Genomic DNA, 25,515 nt, shown 5'->3' on the forward strand with positions numbered 1-25,515 from the left:
CTTGTGCCACTCCCCACCATGATGACCTACTCTGTCATTCCTGTATATTTTGTACTCTGGTATTACCATATCCTAGTGACTATCATCATTCCACCAAGCTTCTGTGAGGCCTGTTATATCAATATCCTCATTTAATACCAGGCACTCAAGTTCATCCATCATAGTATTTAGACTTCTAGGATGTGTATAGAAGCACTTATAAAATTTGTCAATATTTAGTAGCCTGCCTTCATGTGATATAATTGAACAGGACTCTTTTTCATTTGACTGTTTCTCTTCAGTTCCTGTCTGTACTTTATAAATTTCTATCCTCTCCTCTTTAAAAGGATATAAAGTATTCCCTTTAATAAATCCTCCACTAAGGGATGCCTCTGTCTGAACCATGTGCTCCTGCCCACTGGTCAGCTTTCCCCCTCCCTTAGTTTAAAAATTCCTCTATGACCTTTTTAATTTTACAGGCCAGTAATCTGGTTCCATTTTGATTTTGGTGGAACCCATCCTTCCTGTATAGGCTCCTCCTTTCCCAAAAGGTTCCCCAGTTCCTAATAAACCTAAATCCCTCCTCCCAACACAGCTGTCTCATCCATGCATTGAAACCCTGAAGTTCTGTCTAACTGGCCCTGTACATGGAACTGAAAGCATTTGAGAGAATGCAACCATGGAGGTCCTGAACTTTAATATCTTACCTAGCAGCATAAAATTGGCCTCCAGGACATCATTCCTACCTTCCCCTATGTCACTGTTACCTACATGCACCATGAGCACTGGCTCCTACCAAGACATAATATCTATCTATCTATCTAGCTGTCCCAAGAGACTGCAAACTTTGCACCCAGAAGGCAATTCACCATGTGGTTCTCCTGGTCGTCAGAAACTCAACTATCTATATTTCTAATAACTGAATCCCCCTTTACTATTACCTTTCTCTTCCTGATAACTGTGGACCCTTACCCTGCGGGGATATTCTCAGTGTCAGAGGATACCATGACATCATCTGAAAGGAAGGTCCCAACTATGGGATTGTTAGCCTCTGCTCCAACTCCATGTTCTCCTTCCCAGAGACTTTCATCCTCCTCAACAGCACACAGACTGTCAGACTATGGGAAGGATCACTCTACTATGTCTCAGAAAGTCTTGTCTATGTACCTGTTTCCCTTAGGTCCTCCAGTTCAACCACTGTGGTCTCAAGGGCCTGTACTGGGTCTCTGAAGGCCACAAGTTGCTTATACTGAATGCACTTATATGGCACCTGTCCACGAGACAGGTAATCATACATGCTGCATTCAGTGCAATAAACTTTATAGCCCCCCCACTCTGCTGCTGGACTTCTGGGTGCATTATTTTTACTCTTGGGGGAGGGGAAGCATTTGTTTGCTTGATTTTTTGGAGACGATTATAGTCCTACGTTTAGAATATGTTTGTTAAGTGTATCTGGCTCTCATGCTCCCTCTCTAAACTCCATCACAAAACTCCTGTTTGCTAGCTTCACAGAACACCTATGGCCTGGCTTTTAAAACCACTGTTCCCTAGAAGTTAGCCCCATCCCTTTGTCAAGGGATCCTAAAGGGATTAATGATTGAAGGGAGAAGGCTAGAGCTCGTTAGTAAGGCCATTTGGCTAGCAGGCTGCTCGGCTCAGCACACAACCCCCATACCAGACCACACAATAATATTCAGACAAGCAAGCACATGGCAAACAAACTAATGGACAAACTAACAGACAAATGCTCCCCAAGGATCACATAGTCTCTCCAGTTTTACCTTTATATTAAACTGGAAAAAAAAAACATATTAGAGAGTTGTCTACAATAGAAGCCTGGGTTCAAATGATTCTGTTTCAACTGACAATGAAGTTGCTAACGTTTAAAAAGATTCCCTGGGGATTTATTCCCAGGACTGCAGCCTGAATTTCATAGCTCCTGGCGAATTCTGCAAAATATCCCACAGGACTGTGAAACTATTAAAGTGATGACACTCCATATATGACATCACTCCACACTTTTTATGTTCCTGTTTTCCTTCCTGATTCAATTGTCCAAGGAACTTTTCCTGTGAAATAATGTTTTTATATTATTTATTTTTATTTGTAAACCAACATATAAAAATCACCCAGGCAAATGCCACGGGTTCCCTAATGGCAAATGAAATACACAATATTACAAACTTCATTGTAATAAAATCCTACCACATGCCATCAATATTTCACCAATCTTAACTAGAGCTGGGGGGAAAAAAGAAAAAAAAAGTTTGGTTGACAAAAAATGTTTTCTTGACCAAATCAACCTTTTCCAGCATGAAAAAAAAATTGAAAAAGTGGAGGTGGGGAAACTATTAAAAAAACCCTGAAAGACTGAAGCGAATACTTTTTTACTAAAAATTGACAAAATTAATGAACAATTTTAACAAAATGAAAAATGTTTGTTTCTTTCTAATTTTTCTTTGTAATGTCATCCTATTTATTTGTATCAGCCTTACCTTGGGAAACAAGCAGGGAGAACTGGAAGTCCTGGCACAGTCAAGGAACTATGATGTGATTGGAATAACAGAGACTTGGTGGGATAACTCACATGACTGGAGTACTGTCATGGATGGATATAAACTGTTCAGGAAGGACAGGCAGGGAAGAAAAGGTGGGGGAGTTGCATTGTATGTAAGAGAGCAGTATGACTGCTCAGAGCTCCAGTATGAAACTGCAGAAAAACCTGAGAGTCTCTGGATTAAGTTTAGAGGTGTGAGCAACAAGGGTGATGTTGTGGTGGGAGTCTGCTATAGACCACCAGACCAGGGGGATGAGGTGGATGAGGCTTTCTTCCAGCAACTAACAGAAGTTACTAGATCACAGGCCCTGGTTCTCATGGGAGACTTCAATCACCCTGATATCTGCTGGGAGAGCAATACAGCTGTTCACAGACAATCCAGGAATTTTTTTGGAAAAAGTGTAGGGGACAATTTCCTGGTGCAAGTGCTGGAGGAACCAATCAGGGTCAGAGCTCTTCTTGACATGCTTCTCACAAACCAGGAAGAATTAGTAGGGGAAGCAAAAGTGGATGGGAACCTGGGAGGCAGTGACCATGAGATGGCCGAGTTCAGGATCCTGACACAAGGAAGAAAGGAGAGCAGCAGAATATGGACCTTGGATTTCAGAAAAGCAGACTTTGACTCCCTCAGGGAGCTGATGGGCAGGATCCCCTGGGAGAATAACATGAAGGGGAAAGGAGTCCAGGAGAGCTGGCTGTATTTTAAAGAATCCTTATTGAGGTTGCAGGAAAAAAACATCCCGATGTGTAGAAAGAATAGTAAATATGGCAGGCGACCAGCTTGGCTTAACAGTGAAATTCTTGCTGATTTTAAATGCAAAAAAGAAGCTTACAAGAAGTGGAAGATCAGACAAATGACCAGGGAGGAGTATAAAAATATTACTCAGGCATGCAGGAGTGAAATCAGGAAGGCCAAATCACACTTGGAATTGCAGCTAGCAAGAGATGTTAAGAGTAACAAGAAGGGTTTCTTCAGGTGTGTTAGCAATAAGAGGAAAGTCAAAAAAAGTGTGGGCCCCTTACTGAACGAGGGAGGCAACCTAGTGACAGAGAATGTGGAAAAAGCTAATGTACTCAATGATTTTTTTTGCCTCTGTCTTCTCAAACAAGGTCCGCTCCCAGACTACTGCGCTGGGCAGCACAGCAAGGGAAGGAGGTGACCAGCCCTCTGTGGAGAAAGAAGTGATTCAGGACTATTTAGAAAAGCTGGACGAGCACAAGTCCATGGGGCCGGATGCGCTGCATCCGAGGGTGCTAAAGAAGTTGGTGGATGTGATTGCAGAGCCATTGGCCATGATCTTTGAAAACTCACGGCGATCGGGGGAGGTCCTGGATGACTGGAAAAAGGCTAATGTAGTGCCATTCTTTAAAAAAGGGAAGGAGGAGGATCCGGGGAACTACAGGCCAGTCAGCCTCACCTCAGTCCCTGGAAAAAATCAAGGAGCAGGTCCTCAAGGAATCAATTCTGAAGCACTTAGAGGAGAGGAAAGTGATCAGGAACAGTCAGCATGGATTCACCAAGGGCAAGTCATCCTGACTAACCTGCCTTCTATGATGAGATAACTGTTTCTGTGGATGAGGAGAAAGCAGTGGACGTATTATTCCTTGACTTTAGCAAAGCTTTTGATACGGTATTCTTGCCAGCAAGTTAAAGAAGTATGGGCTGAATGAATGGACTATAAGGTGGACAGGAAGCTGGCTAGATTGTTGCGCTTAACACGTAGTGATCAATGGCTCCATGTCTAGTTGGCAGCCGGTATCAAGTGGAGTGCCCCAAGGATCGGTCCTGCGGCCAGTTTTGTTCAATATCTTCATTAATGATCTAGAGGATGGTGTGGACTGCACCCTCAGCAAGTTTGCAGATGACACTAAACTGGGAGGAGTGGTAGATATGCTGGAGGGTAGGGATAGGATACAGAGGGACCTAGACAAATTAGAGGATTGGGCCAAAAGAAACCTGATAAGGTTCAACAAGGACAAGTGCAGAGTCCTGCACTTAGGACGGAAGAATCCCATGCACTGCTACAGACTAGGGACTGAATGGCTAGGCAGCAGTTCTGCAGAAAAGGACCTGGGGGTTACAGTGGACGAGAAGCTGGATGTGCGTCAAGTGCGCCCTCGTTGCCAAGAAGGCTAACAGCATTTTGGGCTGTATAAGTAGGGGCATTGCCAGCAGATCGAGGGACGTGATCATTCCCCTCTATTCGACATTGGTGAGTACTGGAGTACTGTGTCCAGTTTTGGGCTCCACACTACAAGAAGGATGTGGAAAAATTGGAAAGAGTCCAGCGGAGGGCAACAAAAATGATTAGGGGGCTGGAGCACATGACTTATGAGGAGAGGCTGAGGGAACTGGGATTGTTTAGTCTGCAGAAGAGAAGAATGAGGGGGGATTTGATAGCTGCTTTCAACTACCTTAAAGGGGGTTTCAAAGAGGATGGATCTAGACTGTTCTCAGTGGTACCAGATGACAGAACAAGGAGTAATGGTCTCAAGTTGCAGTGGGGGAGGTTTAGGTTGGATATTAGGAAAAACTTTTTCACTAGGAGGGTGGTGAAGCAGTGGAATGGGTTACCTCGGGAGGTGGTGGAATTTCCTTCCTTAAAAACCTCTAAGGTCAGGCTTGACAAAGCCCTGGCTGGGATGATTTAGTTGGGGGTTGGTCCTGCTTTGAGCAGGGGGTTGGACTAGATGACCTCCTGTGGTCCTTTCCAACCTTGATAGTCTATGATACCTTCAACATACCCTGCGCATCTCATCAGACCTCTGACCCCTATTTACACTCTCAGTCCCAGTTCCCAAACAAGACCATCACCCCACCTCCTTCTCTATTCCCAGTGAAGGAGCTGGGGGGGAAAGGATGAGGTGCCATTCATCTAGAAGGCTAACAAATCGCGAGTGTGGTGGGCCAAGGAGAGGAGCAAATTCCAAAGCTGGGGGCCTTCATGGAAAACATGCTGCCAACAGCTTCTTCTCTTTTATACTGAGTGCCAGTGTTTTTGTTAATAATTATGTAATGTTTATAATTGATTTTGAAAAGTGTGACCTATCTATCTACCACCTGGTTTTGCTGAAGTTCCATAGTCCAGACATGCAGAATTAGCACCTCATCTTCTGGAAAACAAAACTGCTGCATGCATCTGACGAAGTGGGTATTCACCCACGAAAGCTTATGCTCCAATACATCTGTTAGTCTATAAGGTGCCACAGGACTCCGTCACTTTTTACAAAACCAAAAAAAAAAAAAAGGCGGATACTTATGTGAGGAAACATGGAGCTCCTGTAGTTGCACTAGCTGGGATAAAATCCTAAAAGTATGTGTTTCCATGCTTCAGGGCACTATCTCGTTGTCAAAAGATGTTATGAAGAAATTTTCCCTATGGTACAATAGTGCATCAGGAGGGCCACCATCCTATGGAACAAATGGGCATTAGACATAGTCAGAAACAGGATACTGCACTAGTTGGACCATTGAACTGTTTCACAGGGGCAGTTCCTATGCTCCTAGAAACTGGGATAGATAGCTAGAAAGATCATGTATTGTTTGGTTTTGTTTTTTTCCCCTAAACAAAGATAGGAAAGCCACCTGAACTTGGCTTTTAGCGTTCAAGGGATTGCAAAACTTCAGACAATGTGAAACAAGAATACATCATCATCACTTTCCAACAGGCTCACTTAGAAAGCAAGACCTAGTACCAGGAGGGAGGGAGAGAGATAAATGCTTTATACTACTGAATGGGTTTGGGCTAATGTTATTTACTAATCACTAATTATGGTTCAGTAAAAGCATTTTGATTCAGACACACAATTACATGTGGCAAATGGCTGCACTTATGCATCTGAAATATGAAAAACAACTTCCTCTCTTCTGCTTGTTCTTGTAGTATTTCTTGATGCCATTCTAACTCAAAAAGGCTTTTGGCTAATGTCATGATCCTCTCTCCACCCATCCCCATCCTATGCGGATGGTGGAAAGGCCTGGCCACAGCAGAACTAGTGCAGCTCTACGTCCCAAGGGCAGGATTTGTGGTCCTCACACAGGGTTCAATATTCTTGTCCCCTATGCACCACCGAGAATAGTTCTACCATGGTTCACTGTGCTGTAGCATGCAAGAAAGAGGCCCATGGAGTTGCAACCCTGCGGAGCCACTCGTCACTCATCCCTACTGGAGTTGGTTGCTTCTGTGGTCTTTAGGCTGCAGTAGCAGCCAAAAAGTGATTGCACTGCTGTGGTGGATCAATCTTCCTACCCTGCCCTCAGGGAAATCCAGGCCCACAGGATCTGGCCCCAACGTATTATTCCTGCATTAATCATACAGCACACATCACACACTATGAATACTTCACATGGGCTTTAATGAAGCAAAGAAATCATGGAAATTTAAAATGGAAAATAACTGTCAGGGTACCTTGTCTAACTTCTTGCCAGTACAAGATTGTTCCCTCCAGTAATTTACAGTATGTAGGTTTAAATGCATTTAGTTGAGAGGTTATTCCAAACGCCAATGAGTTTCACCATTAGGTTATTGTGGTATTCAGCCTAAATTTTGCTTTGCATAACTACTGCTAACATTGGACTAACATAAGCAATTCCTCCCCAGCCAGACAGTTATCACATACACAGCCTGCTTTCTTCAGGTACTACCACACACTTCTAATGCAGAGACCACATGTTAATTTCAACAACCCCAATTAAAATCTAGGAACACTGGCTTTTTAAGTGGGTGCCATTAAAGATTAGACTGTAGTGATGCACTCTACATGGCATAGGGCTATACCAGGAAATCATTTGGAGGAAGGAGTCAGAGCGGAATGGTTCTAATAGGCTACTAGGTGGAACTCAAGGTGTGGCTTTAATTCCTAAATCAGTAAATAGGTTGGGCTTTGGTTTTCTGAGGAATCACCTGTACCATGCTGCAGCAGCTGAGATCAACAGTATCCCCTTTAGTATAGACAAGAGGCAAGATGTTCTCCGTGAGGGTTCCTTTACTTTGGAATGCACTCTCCTCTTGGACCATCAACATCCAGGTTTATTAACCTTCTATGCAGGCTGCAAAGCCGTTTTTCCTGGGTTTCTGGGGAATGATGGGGCTGATGGGTTTGGTAGAAATTCATGTATGTATGGAAAGTCCTTTCATAACGTGTATCTGAATTTATGCCAAGAACATTGGTTAGCCCCATCAGAGATTTTTATAAATGTAATCAATAATAAGGACTAGATGGTATCTCAAGGACTCAGGCCATAGTAATGCATGGGTGCTGGTAGTCACACCACTCCAGGAACGTCCCTCTCTGCTCTTCCCTTGCTCCAGCTCAGTAATAATTTACTATTAGCCTTTATCAGAGTAAATTACTACCGCACTCTGCACTGGCTCAGTTGTGCTGGATAGCAAGTGGGAGGATGATGCCCAGGGAGGCAGGAAGCAGGCACTTACCCAAGTCCCAGTAGCCCATTCAGGGTTTGTCTACACTGGCAATTTACAGTGCTGCAACTTTCTCGCTCAGAGCTATGAAAAAACACCCCCGAGTGCAGCAAGTTTCAGCGCTGTAAAGCACCAGTGTAGACAGCGCTGGTAGCCGCGCTCCCAGCACTGGTAGCTATGCCCCTCGTGGAGGTGGTTTATTTAGAGGGCCGGGAGAGCTCTCTCCCAGCGCTGTGCCGCGACTACACAGGCCACGTTAAAGCACTGCCGCGGCAGCGCTTTAGCGTTGCAAGTATAGATTAGCCCTCAGAGGAATATGGATCAAATCTTACTCCCTCTTGGCCTTGAGTGGGCCTGTAGTTCAAATCATGCCCTAACTAAATGAAAATTCAAAACTCAACATTTCCTGTCCTATGTACCTCTGCTAGCCATGACATCTTTCTGTACTTAGAAGATACTCTATAACTCTACAATTATTGTGGAGCAAAAAAATGTTGAGTTTTTAAATGACGCCTGCTGTAGATTGATTAACTGGAGTCTAAACATTTAGGAAACATATGCATTAGCAGCCATGGCCAAAGCTAAAATGCTAGATAACTATATTCATGGGAGACAGTTACTGGTATCACACACCAATTGCATATCCAGGATGTGGTTATTTTGGTTTTGTTTTCAAGACATCTGCTTTTTGTGTGAAGAGACACTAATGGGCTCACAAATGCTGTCAGTTAATCAAGGACATTAGAGAATCTCTCCAGCTCTTAACAGTTTTCTGTCACTTGCTCGAGCTGTTAGGGGATGAATATATGCATTAGTGAACAGCATCATGTCAAGCATTCTAAGAACGGTGCAGGCAGCTAAACTGCTCTTACCAGACAAATCTCTCGAATACATTTTGCATTCCCAGACAGGAGTCAGTTCATATGGAAATCAATGTAGAGCTTGCTTTCTGTGAAGAGATAATGTATGCTTCTAATTTCCAGCTAACCGGTGAGTAGTATTGTATTTACAAGTTTAAGATGATTTGGATGTGCCATTTATTAGGCCCATAATGTTTACTTTCAGACTGCCTCTCTTGCTTAGTGCTGCATTTTGGCCTTTCTTACAATAAGCAAATAGGGATATTACTTTAAAAGCATTAAACGCACCTCAACGCAATGGCAAGATTACACATTGATAGTATCTCCATTAAGGTATACTTGCACCTTTCAGTCAACTAGTTAGCAGCAACTCCAATTTCAGGCAGAAGCTCTTTCTGGGATAGGGACTACACTACTTCTTTTGTGACTGTCCAAAGAAACAAAATATAGATGTTAAGAGAGGAGGTAATAAAAGAAAAGCAGTGAGGGAGAAAGCAAGAGAGAGGAAAGAGAAAACTCCCTCCCCATCACGTTCCCTCTTTTGCTTTCTTCTCATTCCATTGCCCCCTTTCCCATCTTCCTTTTCTATTTTTTCCCTACGCTTCCTATCTTTTCCTGCTTTCCTCACCCTTCTCTTGATCTCTCCCACTTTCTTCTTTGCCTCCCCGTTCTCCCAACCTAAAAAATGGCAACAACAATGCAGCAGCATGGCATGAGATGAAACACCACAGGTATTTGGCTAGGGAACCCTGATGCAGATCTCCCACTGGTATTCATTCAAACTGGGAAACACAGACCACTGCATTGGTATAGCTGTCTATTACACTCGGGCATAATTCCACAAAGCTGGATGTTATTGTGTAACAATGTTCAATACTGAGTATCAAAAGAAAAAGCTCCTGCAAGCAAGACACAGAAACTAACAACATGCTGAGAAACTGTTTTGTATAATGGAAGGCAACCTAAGCTGGAATGCACATCCTAACAAAGCTCTTATATTTCAGATACCACCGTAGATAACAGCTGGATGAATATACCTTAAGCAACATCTTCAAAGGGAAAAATGTGTGAAGGCAGGAAATAGAAAAGCAAAGCAAGGAGTAAACATGATGTACTTTCTATAAGTGATAATGTATGTCTAAGTCAAGATCAAATGTGAGAAAGACAAAACAACACAAGAAAAAAACCTCTTGGTACACTAATCAGCACTCCTTCGATTAGTGGTGTTTAGAGGGAGGGGTGCACAAGTGAGCATCAGATGCAGTAAGAGTGGGAGAATCACCCATTACCCTGGTCCTGCTCTGGGACTCAGTAAATGCCAGGCATGGTTTCAGGGCTTCAGTGCAGGCAATAAGGCTAGTCTCACTGCTCTGCCTTATAGGACACCAGGGAACCTGGAAAGCTGTTTTCAGTATGGATTTGGGGCCAAATTCTGCTCTTGGTTACACCTGAGTAATCCAGAGTATCTCCACAGACTCTAGTGGAGTTGCTCTGGACTTACACCAACATGCAGCACCTCAGGACAGAATTTGGCACCTTGTAGTTTACTGAAGCACGTCAGTGAGGTGCCACTGTGACAAGAAAAAGATGAAAGAAGCACAAGCTGAATCCAGTACAAGAGCATCACCAAATCCACACCTCTTTACCCTGTTTCCCCGAAAATAAGACAGTGTCTTATATTAATTTTTGCTCCCAAAGATGCGCTAGGTCTTATTTTCAGGGGATGTCTTATTTTTCAGAAATGAAAAATGCCTTATTATCGGTGGATGCCTTATTATCGGGGAGGTCTTATTATCGGGGGGATGCCTTATATTACAACGAGAGGCAAAACTGTAAGTAGGCCTTATTTTCGGAGGATGTCTTATTTTCGGGGAAACAGGGTAGAAGGGGTAGAGGTGAAACTGTAGCTACAACTGGCAATCTATCCACCCTCCCTGCCTATGAATAATTAATCAGGGAAGCAGGCAGGGAGTAGTTAGAGTAGGAGTCTTGTTGATTCTTTCTCCTTGACACAGAATACAAAATCCAAATAAAAATCAGACATTTCTTTCAGAAAATACCAAGGGTGAAATCCTGGCTCCATTTAAGTCAATGGGACTTTTGACTTCAGTGGAGCCAGAATTTCACTCCAGGAGTCTCAGTGATGGACAGTAGATGGAATGTGAATGCATCTGTATTTCCGTTTTCCAGAGAATGGCTGTGGAAATGAACTGCTGAGTTTAAAATCCATCCATGTGTTTAAAAAAAAAGTTCAAAGGAAGTAAAACAGTTGACTAAAGTGCGCTGTGGCAGCCTTAAGACGGTTTCATGGGACGGACCAAGGTTGTAATAGCACTTTAGTGAGCAGTATTTGCATTGCTTTAGATCTAGTTCCTCATGCTGAAATGCAATCTACTTATATGTGAAGGCTACAGAGAGAGTTTCTTCGGGCACTCAGTAATGTCTTTGCTGTTGGGTTATTCTGTGTGGTTTGTGTTAAATGTCCCTGCCTATGAAAATAGTAATGTATATTATGGCATTTTTGTAACACTAATCGTCCAGTAAGAATGAGGCATATTTAAGGCTAAGTTCTGCTCTTGGTGGGATAACCGAGAGAAGAACTGATCTTCTTGCCTTAATTGTCAGTGAAGCATCATGCACATTTATGGCATTATATAAAGAATGGGCCAAATTCTGAAGTCCCTACACAGCTTAAAATACGCTCCACAAGTCCTGCACAGCTAGTCTAGGCTTAGTGTGAGGGGGCTTTGAAGGAGCTAAGGAGAAGGAATCCTCCCCTCCACATACAGTGTGGCAGATGATCCACTCCACTGTCTTGCAGCCTATGATGTGGGGTGGAAGCAGAGTCAGTGGATCTGTGTGTCATCAAATCTATCAGCCCATCTCTGCTCCTCTGCTGGCCTGCCTTGCTCAGCCTCCCTGGGGTTGAGCTATGCAGCTCTAGAAATCCTGACACATGTATGAACACCACCAGCTACACAGCATTTTAGGGCACTCTGCAGGTGCTAAATAAGATCTAGCCTTCAGTTTTTATTTCATCCGTAGGCAAAACTCCCATTGACTTCAGTAAGCGTTCTGCCTGAGTAGAGACTAAAGGCTTCAGGATTTGGTCCACAATTAATAATAAACGAAGTATTCCTTTAAAGGGGAGGGGAAAAAACAGAACAGAAAAAGCCAAGGGGTCTGATTCTCCATGGGCCTGCACCTTGTGTAGTCATTTAAGGACAATGGGTGTATAATACTCCCAAATCATAATCATACGGTGAAATCCTGGCTCCACTGAAGCCAACTGCAAAACTCCCAGTGGATTCAACAGGGCCAGGATTTCACTCATAGGCTAAAGGTCTGACGTGGTATATAGTAGCCCTAAACATCCTGTATTCAGCTGGGGAAGGATTACCCCAGTGCCATCACCATGGGAGACTGCATTAAGGCTGACTTTCAAGGACCCCCTTCACAAATCCTGGTGTTAGGGACATGCCAGGGGTGTGCTGGCGGCTGCAGCATGCAGTGTGGCAGAGATGCTGGTCCATGCTGTAGCCCATAGGCCAATTCAGGGAGGCTGCCATAACTCAGACCACCAGAGCCATCTAAGGGTACAGCTACACTGCAATCATGATGTGTGGCTCAAGCTGACATACCTGAGCTAGCTTTAATCTAGCCAGCTCATGTGTCAAAGCAATAAAGCCGCAATCGCGTGTGCCTCAGCACAGGCTAGCTGCCTGCCTGACTTCCAGTGCTCCAGGCAGGTTTGTACCCCCCATGCTGAAGCACACCCTGTCTCAGCTTCATTGCTCTGAGACCCAAGCTAGTTAGCTCAGGTACATCTACTCGAGAGCCAGTCACACCTTGTGATTGCAGTATAGACATACGAAAAGTTATGCCAAGGGCCTCTCCTGCCCCCTGAGCAGCCCAGGACCAGAAGAGCACAAAGGTGGCTTAACGACACTGTAGCAGGGTGGAGGGGTTGGTCAGCAGGTCTAGGCCTCCCACCTCAGTCTCTCTTTCAGTTCAGTGTGTCCCTGGCACTCTGCCTGAGGCCCTGCTGGACTGGCTTGGGGATGGAAGTCAGGGGTCCCGGCCCAGGGTCCTGAAATTGTAGTGGTGTGGGATGGCCTGGTTCAGCCCACCCACTGCTCACAATCCCCCAGGGCACTTCCCAATACACCCTATGTCTCAGTTTGGGGTGTGGCTGCAATTGTGTTAAAGTCATTGCCTCAAACCCCCAGTCTAGGGCCAATGCCTGTAACCCTCTGGTGCCCTTGCCCCTGGTTCCACCAGCCTTTTAGGTAGCATCGGGACAGGGGGAGATCACAGCCAGACACCCTCAGTAGCAGTTTCTACTCCTGCTGCTGCAGAGCAGTGCTCCTCTACAAAATACTTCTCTTTTCTCCTCCCACACCCTTGCCTGGAGCTTCCTTTACGCTGCTCCTCGGGGAAAGAACCATGCCATGGCCAAGGAGCGGGACCTTCCAGGCCCAGTACTGCTTCAGCCCATGTCCTGTCTCAGCCTTAATGTGGGGTCTGAAGACCCCATCACAGGCACCCTACCCCTCCGCCCCTGGGCTATAAATTCTGTGCTTGGCCTTTTAGAGGTGCACACAGGATCTCCCTTGTAGTGTTTTATCCCTTTTTTCCACTCGCTTTATACAGGTGTAACTGACTACACAAGGAACAGAACCATATAGAGAAACATGCTCCGTGTGCACAATTTCTTTTTTAAATCTGAAATGTGTTCTGACTTTGGAAGGAAATTCCAAATATTATACTTCCCTGGAGTAACACCACAATGTACCAGTGAATTCCCCATCCTGAATCAGGAAGCGTATTAGGTTCCTAATCTCCATGTCTACTTAGTGAACGTACTTTTATGTATATTTTAATGGCTTTTTTTTTTTGCAAGTATATTTGCATGTAGAAACTTCACTTAATTGTGCTATATTTCCTACATATTAGCAATCTGCAGTTACCTAAACAGCAGTAAATTACAAAAACACATTCTGTATAAATCATCAGACTGCCGCAGGAACAAACATTAGACTTCAATTTAATTTATGTCATTTTTCAGCTTTTTCCACCCCATCCTCCCACAATGCATAGCACTAGTCATGTAAAAACTAAATTGCCATGTGAGGTATATTTTTAAGCCTCATCTAAACAATAAAGCTTGTGACACAACATGAGAGCAAAGAATGTCCAAATATGGCTGAGAGTTAAGTACCCTGAGAATTAAGTGCTCTTAAATTCACTGGAGTTTATAAATCTGCATTAACCAAATATCTGAAAACAGAAATAAAGGAAAGAGAAAATGATTCAACTCATTTTCCAGTACCATTCTCTACAGATGTCATGTTATAAACATCCTCAATATCTTGGATGCTGGAGGCGTCTGTTGAATCTTGATCGCTGGCTATAATCCCTACTGAAGAAAGGCTAGAAATGAAGGAGTGCATCCTTTTTGCATAAATATCCCTAATGTTAAAATAAGGTAGCTCATTACATTTCTCTTTGTGATCATTGTTGGACTGGTCTACATCAATATCCTTTTGCTTTTGATAGTATTTAGAAAACTTGTTGAAAATTATAGTGATTGGAAGGGCCACCACTAATATTCCACAGAGAATACAAATGCTACCAATGAACTTTCCCAGTAAGGTGACTGGGAAAGTGTCTCCATAGCCGACAGTGGTCATGCTGATAGTTGCCCACCACCAGCAGACCGGGATACTGTGCAGTTCTGACTCATCGTCGTCTTTTTCCACTGAGTAGACCAAAACTGAGAATATAGAAATCCCAACAGATAGAAACAAAAGCAAAAGTCCAACTTCGTGGTAACTATGTCTCAAAGTGGCACCTAAAGACCGTAGTCCTACTGAGTGCCTTGCCAGTTTCAGGATGCGAAATATCCTCATTAGCCGTAGGATCTGAACCACTTTCCCCATATTCTCAATGTCTTCGCTTTCTTCTTCCTTTGTGTCCACAGCCAAGGTAGCATAAAATGGAATAATAGAGACAAGATCTATGACATTCAGAGGGTTTTTCCAGAACTTCTTTAGACTTGGAGCTGCGGCGAGCCTTATCACTAACTCAACGGTGAACCAGACAATGCACGCTATCTCCACGGCTTCCAAAACAGGGTCCTCAATCTCTCTGTCATTGGCATCCCACCTTTGGAACTCTGGCATGCTGTGGATGCACATGGCTACAATTGATGCTAGCACTACGCTCAGGGAGGAAATTGCAATTAACTTGGCTGATAAGCAGTACCCAGGGTTTTCCATTCTGATCCATACTTTCTTTCGTATTTCACCAAGCCACAGTTTATCAAATTTCTCCAGCTCTTTATCAAATATGGATGATTCTTCATTAGAAGAGTCTATGCTTCTGTCATTGCTTTTCTGATCCCAGTCCTTATCTTGACCTTCTTCTTTTCTTTCTTGATACCTATTGCTACAGCAAGAATCAATGAACAGCTCGTTGATCCCCCAGTACTCTATTTCCTGGCAGAAGGAGAAGATACAAAGTTCCTCCATGACATGCAGTTTACCTGTATAGTAAAAATTCAAAACATATCTAAACAAAGAAGGGTTCCTATCAAAGTAATATTCTTTGTCTGCAACACTGTAATCATCACACAGTTCCAGAATAGCCTCTTCAGAATGGCATTTGAGCAGTTTTCCAAGTCTGGTCTGGGGAAATCGGAGCAAAGTACTTTGATCAACTGATTGCTTAAAGCCACCCACATTCAAGTGGATAAGTTCCTCTTCTTTCCCAGGTCTATGGAAAAATTCACCATAAACCATTTTGAACACAGTAGTTCCGTTGCTGGCTTCCAAGGCACTAACCCATAAGATTACATTGCACCTAAAAGAACATAAGATATTATTAGACAATTTAATTCAGTTTTGTTCTTGCTGCAATTATTTTCCAATCTCCATTTACTCTGGAAATGCTACATTGAAAAACAAGAAAGAAATGAAAAGACAAATACATTGTTAACATTTCCGCTAAAGTAGACTTAAATAAGTCTGGTGATTTATTCAATCAGAGTTAGCAAACTTGAATAAAATAGTTTCTGGTTCAGCATGCATCTTTATTTTTTTCTTCATTTATTATTACTCTTTTCCTCTACTACTATCACATTTAAATTAATATTCATTCTGAAAAATACAATGAACTTACAAATTTTGGGACTAAAGGCAAAACGTACTCAGACTACCAAACATTTAGGGCCAGATCCTGAGCAGGAGTTAATCAGTTTTGAAATCAAAGGAGCTACATCAATTTAAACCAGCTAAAATTTGGCCCTTAGTATCCCATTCTTTATTATATTATTTGCACCAAGGGGGCATGCTATTATTTCTTACATGATGCCAACACATCTTAATCTACACCCTTCCCTAGAAGAGCATTCTATATTCCTGTCACTCTTTGGTTGAAAACATTTCAAGAGTCTGTTTTAAACAGCTTATTTTCATTTTCCTTTCCTGCCCTTGCAGACATCTCTTGCCCACATTTGGATATCTGCATTCATGAAGATTCCACCATAGGTATTCTGCAACCTGCCTTGCTACTCACCTGTAGTGATGCAAAGTTCCTCCTTAAGACCTACATCAGTTCCAGAAGCACTTCCTACTCTGCCACAGCAGGTGCACTGGTAATGCTGATAAACTGGCATTGAAATGTCATTTCTGGAAAGAGCAGCTTCCAGAGACAGCACTTCCAGAAATATTTTGTCTCAGCAAGTAAGAAGGGGTATACCTGTAGGTAAACACAAGTAAAGTGCATTTTAATATCTATATACCTTCACCATAAATATATTATTCAGGCTAAATTGGATACAAAAGGCAGATAATATTATACCATATAAAATGTCTGAGACATTGCCCTTGACTTTCCTTTGTTAGTTATAAACCTTCGCTTTAGAGTCAAAATTGGTTGGCCTGATACTTTCCATGCGATTATGACTTCTGACCTGTGTGACAGTAGAAATCGCTATGAGCTCATGATCTAGGATACTTAGAAGTTTGCTTCCTGTATGTCAATTTAATTTACTTCAACTTAGGATGGTAATGAATTTTGAATGCCACAAGAGAGAAGGTATTCTAGCTCTCTTATGTTAGTGTGCTAATTTATTATTATGCAGATCATGTCTTTTAACTGAATTGTTTGGGGTTTCTTTAGTGGTCCAGTTTGCAGGCAGTTGTCCAAGGATGCAGATTTTTCACACCTATGAGCAACGTAGTTATACCAACCTAATTCCCTAGTGTAGACCAGGCCTGAGGATTTGTATTGTGTACATGCAGGTATTTTCAATGAGCACTAACCTGAGTTGGAATGAACTAAATCCCCGACATAGACAAGCCCTAACAATTTTCAGTTATTACCTGCTAAACTGGATCAGGGTACATACAATTTAATTATTTAAAAAAAAAAAATCATATCATTTAAATTAAATACAATTTTAAAAAAAATAAACCTATTAAAACTAAATTTGAAATTATGGCAACTTATATTAAGGCCTAAATCGATTATAACCTAGTAAACGGTTTTAAATTAAATTAAAATATAATATTCAAACAGTACATATTTGCTGCCAAAGTTTTAAAGTTCAATAACTAGTTCATTTAAAATTGAGAAGCTGACTAGAAGTTGAAAGAGCAGGAGAGCATATTTTCCCTCTTCCAATCTAGGGATAAAAATGAGTTGTGAGAGGATGAGAGCTATTACTTCTAAAATCTTGAAGGACATGGTGATCAGAAAATCAATTCAATTCACCTACTCCCTTTATTTAATAAATCAGTTAGTTTAAAAGCAAAAGCAAAACAAGGGTGACAGCTTGGAGGTGCTGCTCGACCCAGCCTACTGCGTCCAAAGACATATAAGGGGTCAGCTTGGGAGTGCTGATTAACCCAGTCCTCTCAAGCGCGCTATGTTAATGTGTGTGTGTTCGTTTGATTATGGGGCTGGAAGAACCCAGCCCTGGGGAATCTAGGTCCTGCAGGATAGCTCCATTGGTAGGGAACTTGCAGAAGTAGAGCTCCATATGAGAACACAAGTGACACAAGCAGTACATTGATAGAATTACAGAAATCACCCCCTCCAGAAGAGTAACCCTAATGAATGAGCATACCCCAAAGTAATGGGCAAATCTGGTAACAGGAGGCAGAGGCCAGAAAGGGAGAAGCAGAGACTGGAAATGCAATCTCATCTGGCAGATGGGGACCTAGAGTACTCCAGGACGGGGAAAGAGATTGAGAGAAAAGGAAACACAGAAGCAAAACAGCTAAGCTCCCACCTGGTGATTGTATTAGAGTCTCTTTCAGCTACCAGTCCAATTGGTACGGGCAGCCACAAGAAGCTTAGAAAGAACAGCCTCCCTCTTCCCCCCCACCCCTGACACATTTTTGAACCTCTCACCCTGTTCATTTTTTAAATTTTCCTAGTTGAAAATGTTGGGGGGCTGGGGGGAGAGGAGTAAAACCCTGTCAGGGCTGAATCCCCACTCTGGCATCTTGAGTGCAGAAAGTGGGGGCCCACAAGGATTTTAAAAATTAATACTGGCCACTCCAGGCTTGTATTACACTCCCAAGGTTACAGCTTCTGACCTTAGCTTGGTAAACGCTGCCACCACCCAAATGCAAAAAAAAACCCCTTTGAATCCAGGAAGGTGTACTTGTGAATTTCTCCCTGTGGTGTAACCTCAAGCCCTTTCACCCCCCTCCAGGGAAGAGCTGAGAAAGAAACAAAGGAAATTAGCTGTGGCTACCAGCTAATTAAACAACATGCACAAACTTCTTAGGACACCAAAAACCCAATCCTGTTCTTAAAAAAGGTAAATTTTCTTAAAAACAAAAAGGAAAAAATAAATCTGGAATTTAGGCTTTTTGCTAGATCTTAAAAGAAACAATTACAAAAATTAAGCACCCAAAATAGCTTTCTTGGGGGTTAAGCTAAAGGTTACAAGCAAACAAAAGCATCTGGGGCTAGCACAGAGGAGAGCCACAAGCCAAAATAAAAAATAAACCTGATTGTGTCTAACTAAACATTCCATATCCAAATAATTTCTTCTAAGTATGGAAGATGAATTTTTATACCTGGTTCAAGCCTTACACAGCATTTCTGCTTATAGCATTGCTGCTCCGTCCCTGCAGTCCAGAGAACAACAGACAAAGGAGAAGTTTCTTTCCCAATTTTAAAAGTTCTAGCCTTCCCATTGGCTCTTTCGGTCAGGTGTCCACTCTTTTTTTTTTTTTTAACCTGTGGGCTTCTTAACCCTTTACAGGTAAAACAAGCAGAGAACTGACACCAAGAGGGATTTAAGCTCAGTTGGGGGGAGGGATAGCTCAGTGGTTTGAGCATTAGTCCACTAAACCCAGAAATGTGAGTTCAATCCTTGAGAGGGCCATTTAGGGATCTGGGGCAAAAAAATTGGTCCTGCTAGTGAAGACAGGGAACTGGACTTGATGATCTTTCAAGGTCCCTTCCAGCTCTATGAGATATACCTATCTCCATATATTATTTATTTTATAACAACTAATTGGCTGGCTGGGTGTCCATCAAAGGGAGCTCCTCCCCCCCCCCCCCCTTCATGTATCACAAGCCTCTACATAAGACACAAGTCACCACAGTCATGGGCCACACCAGACTGTTGACCAGATCCTCCCCTGGGGTAAATCAGTTGAGCTCCATTGATTTTTAATTGAGCTCTGCTGATTTACACCAGCTGAGGGTCTGGTCCCATATGTTGAGTTTTTAATAGTATGAGTGACAATGATTTAATTTTCTTTGCGACAGAGAAGCTCCTACGGTTTAGAGCAGCAGCAATTTCCCCTAGTTGACATGAAGTTAAGCCATTCTTGCTCTTCTGTTTGAGTACATTTTTATCACTTTGATGCTTTTATTATTTCCTGGAGAGTTAGGAAAGAAGAAAATAAAACACCCACAGGTCAGGGAATGCGGCAGCGTGTGTCTTTGGTTTTTTTTTTGTTTTTTTTTACAATGCCCCGTTCTGCATATGCTGACCTTACAAAGTGTTTTCAGCACCATTAACCTCTTGTTTCCATCCCCTCCAGTTTAGCGCTGTCAGAAGCATTAGTAGAGAGCTATACAACTCTGTTCTACCTTTTCATATTTTCTTTTAAATGTTACTTTCCCACAGCACATCACATAAGTAGAAACAGAGGATCAGAAGCTAAAACCCTTATGTGCATATAAATCCTTGCCTACATGACAGGTTACTTCGGTATAACTTACATTAGTCACACACCCCTGAGTGATGTAAATTATACCGACCTAAGCGCTGGTGTAGACGTAGAGTTAGAGCGCCTCCATCACAAGCACAGCAGCTGCGCAGCTGTAAGTGCTGTAGCGTAGATGTAACCTAACTAGCCCTAATTCATATGACTGGTGCCATCAGACCCAAAGGGAGGCCAACAAGACCTCTCACACCTATAAGGGTTGTGGGATCAGGCCCAGAAGTTATTTACCAGAACTGGCAGTTTTAATTCTACAAAAGCAGATGTGTAGCCAGAGAGGGTTTTGTTTATTCATTTTGTACAGCAGACACCTCAATCCATTCTTGTAATTAGAACTGAGGAAACTGACAGTCTTCAGTGGGAAAATAGCTCTTCATTTATGAGAATACTGTAAAGCCCTTTAAATGACTTCTTTCAAAATTAAATTGACATGTTTATTTTTAACAACTGGATGAATTACCGTGCAACCAAGATCAGGGACCCATTGTACTAAAGCATTGGGCATACTAAGAGACATTGTAAACTGTTCAAGCCAAAGGCTAATTAGATAATACCAAAAAGGAAGTACTATTATCTCCATTTTATATATGAGAAACCATGGTGCAGAGAGATTACATGATTTATCCACTCCATTTATAGTATAACTACAAGCTTGCATGCATCTGCAAATAGGAGATTTTGAGATAATAAATTGATAACAGGAGTTACACTCACTGAGTATTTTCCAAAGTTGCATCCCTTTGCGGCCTCTTAGGCCTAATTCTGTCATGTGTATGTAACCCACACACCTCTTGGGTTTGCTGTTCTGTCCCATCTAGTGGCACTGAGACCTCTTGGAGAGATTAATGAGTTTGCTCTAGAGCCTTTGCTAACAGCCAGTTGGCTTTTAGCTCATGCACTAAGCTCCAGAGGTCCCAGGTTCGATCCCGCCCGCCAACAAGAAGGGTCTGTCAGCATTACATGTACACTGAGAAGCACCTTGCTCAACTCCTGGAATAAGAGTGTCAAAATTCAATCCTTACGTGGTTTTCCACTTCATTCATGGTCCTGAGGCAAATTCTGGTTTCATACCCAGAATACCTTATCTGAAGTTACTGGAGTGACTCTAGATTTACACTGATGTCAATTCAAATACAATTTGACTTTATTTGTTAATTAATTTCCAGTGGGTAATATTTACCTTTGTTCAAGTGATACTTTAGTGCCCTGACCTTAACATCTCAGCTTCAATACCAATGCCACAGAAATACTGGACCAAATTTTAGCTCTATGGACATCAAGAGGAATTTTGCCATCAACTTCAGTGGGCCCGAACATGACTTAATGCCTTGTCAAATCCATTTATTTTTATGCTGATCAAATAAGAGAAAAATTAAATTAAATTTGGGATAACTCAGTATACTAAAGAAATAAGATGAAAATTTTGCCCACTGCTGGCTTTTTGAAGTCATTGTAACTAACGGAAGAATTTAGTGCTCAACAATTCTTTAAAACACTGCACCATTGTTGAACTTGCAGTATATAACTCCTTATTGATTATGCAGATCATTATGCATATTTATAATGGTGCCTCCATTTGATTACTCATTTGAATAATTCCAGTAAGCAAGCATCTGCCACTTTGGATAATAATCAACATTAATGCGCAGTATACATGGCAACTGACTCCTGCTTATAAAGGCCCTAATCCAGAGCCCACTGAAGTTCTTCCTTAGACAACAGTGGGACTTTGAATCAGGCCCAGGTTGCAGGAGGAAGTTTCAAGAGGCCTGGTCAGAGTTCTTTCATGACATGTATTAAATTATTGCTATTTATTATTTGTATTACCATAGCACCAAGGAGCCCCACTCATTGTGTGAACAAGAAAGGAATAATTAGGGGTGCTGCTGTAGACATCAGGAGAAAATACTGGAACCTAATTATTTCCAGTTTAGCGATTGCATGGCTGCATAAGTGCTAGCCAAGGTCTGTGGAGGGTGTACGGGGTACTCTCCCTACCCACTGCATGTCCTGGTTAAGGCAGTATTACAGCTTTTGCAGTCTGCGGACCTCATAACTGTTTCAGAGGTGCTTCCCATGAGATCCTCTATGTTCAAAGGGGAGCAAAGAAGAGTGGAATATAGGTGGCTTCACCATGTTCACACATAGGCCAGCTACGGGATTAGACCACATGACTTAAAAGGAATGCCTCTGATGCTCCCACTAAGATAATGTGGATCTGCAACACATTCAAGGCAAGGATATGCCTTACAGTTACAATCTAGAGCTTAAAGGGTGTCGTGCTGTTTTAATGTCATATTTGTGTTTGCCAAAACGACTATGGTGGGACATTTTTTTTTAAGCATTAATTAATCTGTCAATCACAGGTAAGGAATAGGAAGCACTACCATGCTAAATATTAAATTGATTCATGGTTGGATTGATGTCACAGTGTTTTATTACTGTATTTTTTAAACACAGCAAGCACCTATTGATTTTTAGTATTTTATCTTGTGGCCAATTAGTCTGCAGCTATATACATCCTTGTGTGTATGTGTAGGCTCCTCTTCTCAACTCTGGAGAGATGTCTGAAATCTTCAAATTTCAAGGACTTTTCTGCTGAATTGAATAAGCAGAACTAACAAAGGGACAGATCCTGCTACCACGGAAGTCAAGAGCAATATCCCTCTGACTTCAATGGTAGCAGGTTTGGATCCTAACACTGTAAGCCAACTAAAAAAATTATAAATAAGCCCAATAACAAGATTTTCAAAAGTGACTAGTGATTTGGAGAGTTGAAGTTTTTGGGTTTCCAGTAGGGTGACCAGACAGCAAATGTGAAAAATCGGGACGGGGGTGGGGGGTAATAGGAGCCTATATAAGAAAAAGACCCAAAAATCGGGACTGTCCCTATAAAATCAGGACATCTCGTCACCCTAGTTTCCAGTATGAAAAGTCTTAAAGGGGCCTGATTTTCAAAATATGATGAGCACCCACCCTATACAAAAAGCAACAGAGGATCCTCTGGCACCTTTAAGACTAACAGAAGTATTGCACCATAAGCTTTCGTGGGTGAATGCCCACTTCATCAGACGCAAGCTATACAGTGTCTCAAGCTTGACATCCAAAAGCACTTAAGTGGGCCAGATATCTAAAGATATTAGGCACTTAAAAATGCAGGTAGGCACCTAGTAAAATTATCTGAAGTCACTTATCTGCACCTTTAGGTACCTAGATTACTTTTAAAATCTTGACCTTCACCACAAAGTTCACATCAGGATTGAAACTTCCCCCATATTTGGGGGTGTTTGGATCTGGGGAAATAAAAGAGAATAAGCAGTGTTTGACTGTTTCACTAAGGATATGGCTACACTACAATCTGAAGTATAATTGCAGCATGGGTAGATATACCTGCACTAGCTTTAACGGCGCTAGCATGGCTAAGGTTGCCAACTTTCTAATGCAGGGGTGGGCAAACTTTTTGGCCCGAGGGCCACATCTGGGTATGGAAATTGTATGACAGGCCATGAATGCTCACAAAATTGGGGGTTGGGCTGTGGGAAAGGGTGAGGGCTCCAGCTGGAGATGAGGGGTTGGGGGTGCAGGAGGGTACTTCAGACTGGGACCAATGGGTTTGGAGGGCAGGAGGGGGATCAGGGCTGGAGCAGGGGGATGGGACACAGTAGGGAGTCTGGGGTACAGGCTCTGGGCAGCACTTACCTCAAACAGCTCCTGGAAGCAGCAGCATGTTCCCCATCCGACTCCTATGCGGAGGCGCAGCCAGGCGGTACTGCGTGCTGCCCTGTCCACAGGCACCACCCCTGCAGCTCTCATTGGTTCCTGGCCTATGGGAGCTGCAGGGGCGACGCTTAGGGTGGGGACATCGTGTGGAGCCTCCTGGCTGCCTCTACGCATAGGAGCCGGAGTGGGGACATGCCGCTGTTTCCGGGAGCCACGGCACGCACAGAGTGGGACAAGTCCCTGACCCTGCTCCTCGGCGGGAGCTCTAGGGCCCGATTAAAACATCTGAAGGACCGGATGCGGCCCCCAGGCTGTAGTTTACCCACCTCAGAATCTGGGGTGGGGCTGGGGATGAGGAGCTTGGGGTACAGGAGGGGGCCCAGGGTTGGGTACTGGGGGGTGTGGGGCAAGAGCTCCGGGAGGGAGTTTGGGTGCGGGAGGGGACTCTGGGCTGGGGCAGGGGATGGGGTGCTGGGTCCCGGTGGCGCTTACTGCAGCTCTCAGGAAGCGGTCACCCGGTCCCTGCAGCCCCTAGGCACATGGGCATCCAAGGTGGTTCCGCAGATTGCCCTCACACCCGCAGGGACTGCCCTTGCAGCTCCCATTGGTTGCAGTTCCTGGCCAATGGAGCTGCAGAGCCGTCACTTGGGCCAGGGGCAGCACACGGAGCCTCCCTGGCCACCCATGCGCCTAGGGGCCACAAGGACCTGGCGGCCGCTTCCAGGAGGCACGTGGAGTTAGGGCAGGCAGGGAGCCTGCTTTAGCCCCAGGCCCCCACTGCGCCGCTGACCAGACTTGTAACAGCCCAGTCAACGGTGCTGACCGGAGCCACCAGGGTCCCTTTTGGACTGGGCACCTGGCAACCCTAAGCATGGCTAAAAATAGCAGTATAGATGTGGCAGCGCAGGCCTCACACAGGCTTTATAAATATGCCAGGGGCTCTAAATACCTCCTCATGTTGCTGAAGCCCGCACTGCTGCATTTACATTTCTATTCTTACCTCCTGTCAATTCCAGGCAACAGGTGACTAGTGAATGGAGCTGGCATAGTCGTTTGGGTAGCACACACAAGCGACAGCTACTAGGTTTGTTCCTCCATCCCCATGAAAACTTCCCAGGGGTTTCTGAAATGCCTGTTCTTGAGAGGGGACTTATGGTCTCTCTGACCTCTGGGCAGTGGAGTTTACAACTGTAAGCAGAGTGGTCACTGTCGTAGGGGATGGGGCATTGCAAACAACTGCTGGTGGTCTGTTAGGTTCAACACAAGTCATGCAAAGCTCCACGCCATTTGGCGACGTGGTTTTACTATGTTGCTGTAACCGTGCGCATACATCAGCCAGAGACAACGTTGAGTGCGGACACATGCTCAGGTAGGTTGACACAAGGCAACTTCTGTTCACCTAACTTTACAGCATAGGCCTGGCGTTAGCCATGCTAGCAAAGGTATGTCTACCTGAGCTGAAATCACACCTCAGATCTCAACGTAGACATGCCATAAGACAAATATGATGAAGGTGAAATTTACCCTTATGCTTCAGGCTAGCAGAAGGCCAATGCATCAATACATCTCACTTAAACCCTCATATGTTCATTCAATCAGGGAACAAAAATAATACATGTAACTGATGTGATCAATCACAATTACCAACATAGCTCAGTTTTTGTATATCAAATATTGATTATTCATAGTAAAATGTCCACAAGAAATGGATAGGGGGC

At 43.4% G+C, this 25,515-nt stretch overlaps 1 protein-coding gene across 2 annotated transcripts in view; it reads right to left on the reverse strand.

Annotated features, from left to right (window-relative positions):
* Positions 1–13,530: 13,530 nt before the first annotated feature.
* Positions 13,531–25,515, reverse strand: part of KCNS3 (potassium voltage-gated channel modifier subfamily S member 3) — a 35,956-nt gene continuing 23,971 nt past the window's right edge. The window contains exons 1-3 of one of the 2 annotated variants that reach the window (XM_065587645.1): positions 18,917–18,994; positions 16,398–16,580; positions 13,531–15,683 (exon numbers count right to left, since the gene is read on the reverse strand). In XM_065587645.1, coding sequence (XP_065443717.1) covers positions 14,138–15,622 — 1,485 coding nt within the window. In that variant the 5' untranslated portion in view covers positions 15,623–15,683; positions 16,398–16,580; positions 18,917–18,994 and the 3' untranslated portion in view covers positions 13,531–14,137. Of the gene's footprint in view, positions 15,684–16,397; positions 16,581–18,916; positions 18,995–25,515 lie in introns of those variants that run through there. The other variant, XM_005293073.4, reaches the window with a different exon arrangement.

The sequence above is a fragment of the Chrysemys picta genome, chromosome 3 (assembly GCF_011386835.1).
Source record: "Chrysemys picta bellii isolate R12L10 chromosome 3, ASM1138683v2, whole genome shotgun sequence".
NCBI lineage: Eukaryota > Metazoa > Chordata > Testudines > Emydidae > Chrysemys > Chrysemys picta.